A 9604-nucleotide genomic window follows, 5' to 3' on the forward strand; every position below is an offset into this window, starting at 1 on the left:
ATATCTAATAAAATGATTACAATGTATTTATCCATGTGAATATAGTTGCATTTGAATTATATTTTAATGCCATTGATCAAATACACTTTCAAGATCTTTTATTGTATTACAGTTGTGTTCAATGCATATACTTTCTCCCATTCTGCTATTCACACACTCTCTTACATCACATAAGAAGCTAACAGCATTTTAGGAATTTGTCATTGTGTAATAACTTTCCTGTTACATTAGAATAGTGTTTCTTGGATAACAAAGATCACAAAAAGCATGTTACACAAACGCAGGGAAACATGTACAGCAGTTGTTACCTGTAGCAGTAAAGCTCAAAAAAGTGGCAGGCTTTTATTGATGTGTCCCATGAAAAAAAGGTGTTAAACATTTGAGGTTTCCTGTAATAACATATTGTAGTATTGCAGAAAAGTGTAATGAAACCTGTAGGGGTCACTGGTAGTCTTCACAATGGCTGCGTCTTGGATCTATGAAGTCAGTGGATGTAGGTTCCACACGCTATGGGTCCCATGAAAGCTACCTGTAGCAGTAGGCACCATAGAGACGCAGGGTCTTGCTGGGGTACCCAAAGGTGCGCACCCCAGCCTCGGGAATACCGCCACAGCGCTCTCTAGGGGTGGTGATAGGGAAACGCACACTGCCGTCCTTCAACCAACCTCCATTACAGTGGTCATAGCTCAGGAAACGCCAGGCTGAATAGAGCTGTCCAACCAGAGCTAACTCTCCTCCCTCACCCCTGCACGCCTCCACTGCCTCCCCAAACGTGAATGGCCCTCCAACGAAGAACACAAAGCCTGGAAGAGAGGAAGGGGAATACAAGTTCTTTAACCTGCTAAAGCAGTGTTCGCCAACTGGCGGCCCGTGGTTCGAATTGGGCCTGCGGGTGATTTTATTTAGCCCCCCAAGTATGAGCCTTTTTATTTTATTGTTGGACATAAAAGACTGTAAAAACATCAGCAAATCAGCTCCAAGTGATTTCAATTTTGGAAATCTGTGATCGTATACAAATGTAAGCAAGGTTCAAAATGATTGTGTTTTAGTCAAATGTTATATCTGTTTGGGCTTCTTGCTGTCAATTGTTGCAGAACACAAATTATTTGTAAGTATGTCCCTGCACCCTGACCATCCGCTCAAGAAAAAAATCATCCCTCTGCTGAATCTAGTTGATAACCCCTGTGCTAAAGCATTAGAAGTCATTTGTTGTCTCAGTCATTCTGGATCTGAAGTGTTGACATGCACTCACAACAATATCATTACTGTTATTTAAGTTAAGTATGGTGCTGTATCCATCCCTATATGGCAGTGATCATCAACTAGATTCAGCACAGATTTTTTAAATAATTATAATAATTACAAATAGTTTGTAGACTGCAAATTGACTGCAAGAAGTCCAACCAGATATAACATTTGACTGAAACATAATCATTTCAAACCTTGCTTATATGATCACATACCTGTATATCTCTCTATTCTGTGTGGGAATACTTTCAAACATATTTCCTAAATTAAAATGTACAGTCTTTTATGTCCATCAATAAAAAAAGTAAACTTATTAGGGAACCGTGCTATATGGTAAAACCACCCACTGTCTTTATAATTCAACATTTCCACTGAGGTTTGTATTTTCAGATTACAGTGGATGTTCTAATGTCACTAAAGGGCAACTAGTTTCTCACAGATGGACTTGTTCACAAGTGGGCCTGAACAACAGCCTTTATTGTCCATGCTCATCCTCTCAGGACCATTAACGAGCCCACTCCTATGTATCGCCAAAGGTCACCCTGTTGCTATGGAAAGTTTACAGTCAGAATAACATAACTGTTCTGAACACAGTCTTTTGCCAATACTATAACATAATTGCAATCTTATTCATGTTTGATTAATATGTTGGTTCCAGACTATTTTTAAAATGTACCACATCGCCCAAATCCAATTGAACTCCTTTTATTCATTTTCAATAAGCAGCATCCCGAATTAAAAGGGGTGGAACTAATTTGGCACATGAAGACTGTACTGACATTGCTATTTGACAGCTTCACAAAGCACCAAAACCCACTCAGCTGACCTGTGGTTCTAGAGGTAAAACAGAAGGCATCAAAGTGGTCCCGGATCCTGTCCCGGGGGCCATAGCTGCGAATTCCAGGTAGCAGCTCCCCCCCACATTCTGCTCGTGGGTGCAGGATGGGGTAGTGGACTGTGCCATCGATGAGCCATCCTGCGTTGCACCAATCCAGACCCTCTGTCCAGGCTACACAATGAGAATGTGTTACTGTTTACTTAGTGAAAGTTAGCCTTACATAAACCTCCATGGCATCAGCAAAGTTACAGAGTAAACTGTCAATGTTTTACTGATAGAATATTGAATACCTCTGTATAGCTGCTTGAATGTGGCCAATGTGCCATCCTGTTCAACACAGGCCTCCTTAGCTTCCTGGTAGGTGAATTTGTAGCGGCCGTTTTTGCTCTGATATGGAAACACCATCCCTAAAAGTAAATAGAAGTTGTCTCTTTTTATGTTGATGTTAAGTCACACAACATATCAAAAACTTTGTCTGATTTTCCTTTTTTTTTCTCCAAATATATTTTTGTCTGAATAGCAAGCAATACGGTTTCTTTACAACATTTGAAATGTTTAGAAAGGTTACAAGAATCATCTAAATGTACCTTCTATCCCCAATGTAATGATGACACTCTCATCCTTGATACCGTTGATCAGCTCACAGCGATATCTACCACCGTCTTCTAGTTCCAGGTTGCTGAGTCGTAGTGAGGCATCCATGGCATGAGCCTTACGAAGCGAGGCCCGTGGCCCAAGCAGGCCATAGGGTTTGTGGGCTGAACCGTTTGTGATCATGACAATGTTCTCGCTTCCATGACGAAGTGGTTCCAGTTTTGTCCATTTCACCTTGTAATGGCTTGGTTTGAATCGCAGTACACATGGCAAAGTGGCATTTCCTCCCCGAGGGCCGGTTACTTCGGCATAAACAGGTGGCTCAAGCAGATACTTCAATTTCTTTGTTGCTGAGGGAATTAAAACAGCTTCCTTGTAGACTATTCCTCCATCATTCAACAATGAAAGTCACATACATTACATTGGGTTATTATTTTATGGTCATCATTAAGCAATGTCACTGACCTATAGCTAGTGGCCTAAATTGAACAGATTCAATAGATGGATGCAATTCTGTATACTCTCCTGTCATAAGCTAAAATACCTTTTATACTCAGAAAATGATAAATACCTTGTCTGTTTGGGAGATAAATAGCAGACGTCCAACTGAAACAACTTGTGGTTAGTATCAAAATAGCAGCACAGTTCATAATGAAGCAAGTCACCCTCCCTCTCCCTGCAATAGAATAACGACATTATCTGATTTAGAATGGTTACATAATGTGGTAGAGCATTTTTGATTGTACTAAGAAGAACAGTTTTATACATAGAACATTTGCCCCTAGGAGGACCACAACAGATCAACAGACACCAAAAGAAAATCCCAAAGCTCTAACCTGCAGCAGTTGATGAGATGAGGATTGATTTTTCTCTTCAAAACACCAACTGATCACCTTTGAGGGTTATTCAGCCAAACATGACCGTTGGTTTCTCTGAGACCCTTTCTGCCACTGCAATTTCTCCCTCCTCCCTTTGACCTTCAAGGTCTCTCTCTCTCTCTCTCTCTCTTCTTCCCTCACCCTCTCTCCCCCTCTCTCGCTCTCTCTCCCTTCTTCCCTTGCCCCCCTCTCCCCTCCCTCGCCCTCCGCTCCCTTCTTCAAGCGCCCCCTCCATCACCCTTCTTCCACCCCCCCCCCCCCCCCCCCCCCCCCTCTTAGACCCTGTCCTCTCCTTTCTGCTCCAGATGTTAATGAGGATGTGATCTGACAGGCTGCCATTGTGTCTCTCTCTGCCTCCATCCTCTACTTGTCAATAAGGGACACATGAGAGGAAGTGAGGAAGAGTTGCCCGTTTTCAAAGGGTTTGAAACTAAGTGTCTGTTACTGTATTTATGTAATAGAGAAACAGTTAGAGAAAGGGATATTTATACATGTTTAGTTTTGAGCCTGGTATTGTCTATGGGTAAAACAGCAGCATAGCCCCATGGAAGTAACCATGTTGCTAGTCCATGCTGTGACTTTCAGTAGCAAGGATGTAACCTACTGCTAGCTCAACCACTGGCGTAGCGCAGTTTCTCTGAACCCCAGAAAAGTTGGAGTCTTCTGGACCTCAGAAAATCTCATGCTTCAGCCACTCACGAAGTTTAGACTACTTACTGATCGCTGTCCATGGTTCTTAAATTGCGACATCTCCACTGCTGCCTATCACATTATGTGGTGCTAAAGCTTGTAGTAACCTATAGCTTTGCTTTAATGGATTCATGTTTACTTTTATTTGGTCTGCATTTTCTCATGTTAAGCCGAACGTTTATGTTTCACGAAGCTATAGGCCTACTGTGTCTGCTATTTAGAATGATGGCTGGCGACAATATTTTATGTACTTGTTCAGCAATTAAAGTTGGAAATTCAAACATTGCAGATTGTAAAATGAATATTCCATGTAACAGCCCAATGTAGATTGACAACACAAACACTTTGCTTGCTACATGTTGACATTGAAAAGGAGGGTTACTGTCAAAATTATTTATCAAAAAATATAATAACATTTAGACATACTGTAGGTGTGAGATGATGGGCGCATGGGCACCCAGAGCTCATGGGACCCCCACCTTGCAGGGGCTACTGGGGTTTCCCCTACGCCAGTGAGCTCAATTTATCATCCCAAAACCCTATTGATCGCAAGCCTGCCTGTACGCTGAGGACCTTTCCATCTTGCAGGGAGGGAGGAAGCTGTGTGAGCCCTGGCTTACTCTGGCCCTGTGGCCCCAGACACAAGGGCTGCATTGTGAGAGCCACAGTCTCCTTTCCCCCCCAAAGACAACAGGCGGCGGGCTGGCATACAAACACGAGGAGAAGGGAAAAATGAAATAATAGAATTCCTCTGCTTCCCCTGTCCCTTCTCCATTGTGCCCAGCCATCAATGGAACTCATTCTGGCTCTTTAGTTCACAGCAATTAGTATTCATCAGGACACGCTTAAGTGACAACTGTCCGTCTCTGTCCTTCCCTCTTTCCATCCAGCTCTATCTCTTTCTCTCACTCCCTCTCTCACTGTACTTCGACCCCAGCTCTCCATGTATTTTCTATCATACTGTATGTGTTGGTCTTATTGATACACTGCTCAAAAAAATAAAGGGAACACTAAAATAACACATCCTAGATCTGAATGGATGAAGTATTCTTATTAAATACTTTTTTCTTTACATAGTTGAATGTGCTGACAACAAAATCACACAAAAATTATCAATATAAATCAAATTTATCAACCCATGGAGGTCTGGATTTGGAGTCACACTCAAAATTTAAGTGGAAAACCACACTACAGGATGATCCTACTTTGATGTAATGTCCTTAAAACAAGTCAAAATGAGGCTCAGTAGTGTGTGTGGCCTCCACGTGCCTGTATGACCTCCCTACAACGCCTGGGCATGCTCCTGATGAGGTGGCGGATGGTCTCCTGAGGGATCTCCTCCCAGACCTGGACTAAAGCATCCGCCAACTCCTGGACAGTCTGTGGTGCAACTGTTGGTGGATGGAGCGAGACATGATGTCCCAGATGTGCTCAATTGGAATCAGGTCTGGGGAACGGGTGGGCCAGTCCTTAGCATCAATGCCTAGTCACATGAGGTCTAGCAGTGTCTTGCATTAGGAGGAACACAGGGCCAACCGCACCAGCATATGGTCTCACAAGGGGTCTGAGGATCTCATCTCGGTACCTAATGGCAGTCAGGCTACCTCTGGCGAGCACATGGAGGGCTGTGCGGCCCCCCAAAGAAATGCCACCCCACACCATGACTGACCCACCGCCAAACCGGTCATGCTGGAGGATGTTGCAGGCAGCAGAACGTTCTCCACGGCGTCTCCAGACAGTCACATCTGTCACATGTGCTCAGTGTGAACCTGCTTTCATCTGTGAAGAGCACAGGGCGCCAGTGGCGAATTTGCCAATCTTGGTGTTCTCTGGCAAATGCCAAACGTCCTGCACGGTGTTGGGCTGTAAGCACAACCCCCACCTGTGGACGTCGGGCCCTCATACCACCCTCATGGAGTCTGTTTCTGACCGTTTGAGCAGACACATGCACATTTGTGGCCTGCTGGAGGTCATTTTGCAGGGCTCTGGCAGTGCTCCTCCTGATCCTCCTTGCACAAAGGCGGGGGTAGCGGTCCTGCTGCTGGGTTGTTGGCCTCCTCCACGTCTCCTGATGCACTGGCCAGTCTCCTGGTAGCTCCTCCATGCTCTGGACACTACGCTGACAGACACCGCAAACCTTCTTGCCACAGCTCGCATTGATGTGCCATCCTGGATGAGCTGCACTACCTGAGCCATTTGTGTGGATTTTAGACTCCGTCTCATGCTACCACTAGAGTGAAAGCACCGCCAGCATTCACAAGTGACCAAAACATCAGCCAGGAAGCATAGGAACTGAGAAGTGGTCTGTGGTCACCACATGCAGAACCACTCCTTTATTGGAGGTGTCTTGCTAATTGCCTATAATTTCCACCTGTTTATTCCATTTGCAGCATGTGAAATTTATTGTCAATCAGTGTTGCTTCCTAAGTGGACAGTTTGATTTCACAGAAGTGTGATTGACTTGGAGTTACATTGTGTTGTTTAAGTGTTCCCTTTATTTTTTGAGCAGTGTACATTTGAGTTAAGTTCAGGGGTTAGATCAGGGGTGCCAAACTCATTCCACGGAGGGCAGAGTGTTTGCTGGTTTTTGTTATTTCCGTTCAAATCAAATCAAAGTCAGATCAAAATGTATTTGTCACATGCACCGAATACAACAACTGTAGACCTTATTGTGCAATGCTTACTTACAAGCCCTTAACCAACAGTGCAGTTCAAGAAAGAGTTAAGTAAATATTTACCAAATAAACTAAAGTAACAAAATAATAAAAAGTAACACAACAAAATAACAATAATGAGGCTATATACAGGGGGTACCGGTACCGAGGTACCATTCAGTAGCGGCGTGTGGGTAAAATCCCAGAGAAAGCCAAGCCAAGCCAGTAAAAAATCAACTACACATAAATTCAACTACACATACGTTTGTTTCATCACAAACCAGAGAGCAACATCTGTCTGGTGAAGTCCACAAAGCAAATATTGCATGTAACAAACCGCTATATCACGTGCAGAATGGTCAAGCAAGTTAATGTTTGACAGTTTACTAAACAACTAATGATTTAGAACCACAGAGTTATTGCAAATCTGCACAAAGGCAACAGGAGCACTGCCTCAGCTATTTCAACACTATTTCAACAAACATTTAAACATCGACAAATCAACGGGGTTGCTTAGTTTGCACATGCTTAGTTTCATACACTGAAAACAAATGTAAAGATACAAAAACGATTTAGTCAATGTTGTGTGTGTGCATGTGTGTGAGTATGTGTGCGAGCAAGCAAAATCATTTTTGGACTCACCCTACTTGTAGACTAGTTGCACGCCAATGTCATCCTCCTCTCTTTTTTGTTGGCAAAACGGTCCATGGCTCTGTCATACAGTAAGTAAGCTTTTAGTTTTCGTTGTCCTAGGCTACCTAGCTAACATGCTTGCTAGCCTAACTTCCCCGCATGGGCAAAGATTGACCAGCTAAATTAGCTAGCTAGTTAATTTTGAGCCTAAAAGGGCTAGGCTACATCTAGACTACATATTGAACTTCAATCTTCTCAGTCAAATTGCACAGAATATTCATTTATGGTTACATCAGAATCATATCATAATCATTGGCCTGTACAGAGAATTAAGTCAAAACCACAAGTCCAAATCCCCATCTCCATCCATGGATTAGGAAAGGGCCGATAGCTACTGCAGGACATCAACACAAGAAGACCAGAAACTAAAATTACATTTTGCTTAGGGTGAGATTTGACTGGGGTGAAGCTAAATCCAAACTGGCCTCCCTTTGGGGGCGTTTTGATGCACCAGGACAACCCACTGTTGAGCTCAGCTCAGCACTAATTGGCAAATTATCTTAAATTTGTTTTATTAAAGGCCAAATGATTGCTGGCATCAATCAATCTAATGCTACAGGCGCAACATGTCATACTCTTTTTGTCCAGACAGCATCAGATACATTGGCTACACACACTGAGACAGTGTACATGGGCTACACACAATGCCATCCTTCTCTTTCATGTTGCAGAAACAATCTATGACTCTGTCATACAGTACACGATTTTAGTTTTTGTTGTCCTAGACTACCTGGCTAAAATGGTTCATCACTAGCCTAACTTCCTTCCATGGGCAATGATGTGCCAGGCCAGCTAATTAATAACATTAGCTTACTACATCTACCTACATGTTGAACTTCCATCCTGTCATTGTATGAATTTAGGGTTGGATCAGAATCGCCGTTATAATCATTGGCCGGTACGGATAATGTAATAAAACCACAAGTCCAAATCCCTATCTCCATCCATGGCTAATTTGGGAAATTGATTATTTTAGCTAGCTAGATGCAAATGCAACAATTCAAGTTATTTCTGTCAATGACGTTTGGCTTCTAATGTGATTGGTTTGAAGCCAAGTCCAAACTGGCTTTCTGGCTGTATTTTTTGTATGTTTTGTTCTTGGTAAAGTTTTGGAAGAAGCCTGGCTTCCCTTGCCATCTATGAATACTCACAACTGTCATTAGGGCCACGAGGTAGGGTAGATTGACTAACACAAGACTAACTGACAGGTTTTCTCTGTGTTTTCTACTAGTGTACTGTATGTACTCTGTGTTGGAAGTTAGCACAAATGTGTCGACCCCTCTCTATATTGCTTCTCTCCGTTATCGCTTGTTCCCATTCTCATTATAAACATTTTTACTCTTACCCTCACAATTTCTCTTGCCCTTAGGTAAACAGTACTAAATATCCTGACTTAACTAAAGACATGTTCGGATATTTCATTTCAATTTGTGGACTTTTTTGTGGCTTCTTGGAAATAATCTTTGTGGTAAACCGACAGGTTTTTCAAGAAGCTACAGTAGGGTCATGAGTATCATGACTATTACAGTGGAGCTGCATTACTTATATAGTGTACGCTAACTAACCATGAATGAATGGATGTACAGTAAAAATGTCACTTGTTTTCTTTACCTAACTAGACATTTTAGTGTAATTTAGCTCTTCACTTCTAGAAGTGTGAAGAAATATAGTTTTACATTATAGATTTAAAATATAGTCTGTAAACCTATTGTACAAAAAGTTAACGTGACATTTTATATTTTGGGGGTGTCAGTTGAGCTAGAGCTTTTGAATGACCTTTTCTTTGCCTATATCATAGATAAGAAAGAATGATAAAGAGCAGGTTTGGCCGACCAGCCCTGAAGCCCTTATGTAGTATCAGTTTACTGGGATCACCAGTGCATGACAGTGTTGATGAAAGCTTGACACACACATCGCGGCCATGAAAGGTTTTCAAAGCCAAAGGTACGAAATTCTGACAGGTCTTTATCAACTTGCAAGAGGCCCTTTCCCTCCAGTTAAATACATGC

At 42.5% G+C, this 9604-nt stretch overlaps 1 protein-coding gene across 2 annotated transcripts; it reads right to left on the bottom strand.

Annotated features, from left to right (window-relative positions):
• Positions 1 to 84: 84 nt before the first annotated feature.
• Positions 85 to 7616, bottom strand: LOC139380565 (hyaluronan and proteoglycan link protein 2-like). Of its 2 annotated transcripts, none has more exons than XM_071123350.1 (6): positions 7545 to 7616; positions 3252 to 3356; positions 2674 to 3030; positions 2377 to 2493; positions 2075 to 2257; positions 85 to 803 (listed from the first exon to the last, which is right to left on the bottom strand). In XM_071123350.1, exons 2-6 carry the CDS (start codon positions 3328 to 3330, stop codon positions 526 to 528), a joined length of 1014 nt encoding a protein of 337 aa, XP_070979451.1. In that variant the 5' UTR covers positions 3331 to 3356; positions 7545 to 7616; the 3' UTR covers positions 85 to 525. The 2 variants fall into 2 exon arrangements, with proteins under 2 accessions (XP_070979451.1, XP_070979442.1); XM_071123341.1 differs by lacking the exon at positions 7545 to 7616 and adding an exon at positions 3517 to 3729.
• Between the last annotated feature and the right edge of the window lie 1988 nt (positions 7617 to 9604).

Source organism: Oncorhynchus clarkii, chromosome 2 (assembly GCF_045791955.1).
Source record: "Oncorhynchus clarkii lewisi isolate Uvic-CL-2024 chromosome 2, UVic_Ocla_1.0, whole genome shotgun sequence".
Taxonomy (NCBI): domain Eukaryota; kingdom Metazoa; phylum Chordata; class Actinopteri; order Salmoniformes; family Salmonidae; genus Oncorhynchus; species Oncorhynchus clarkii.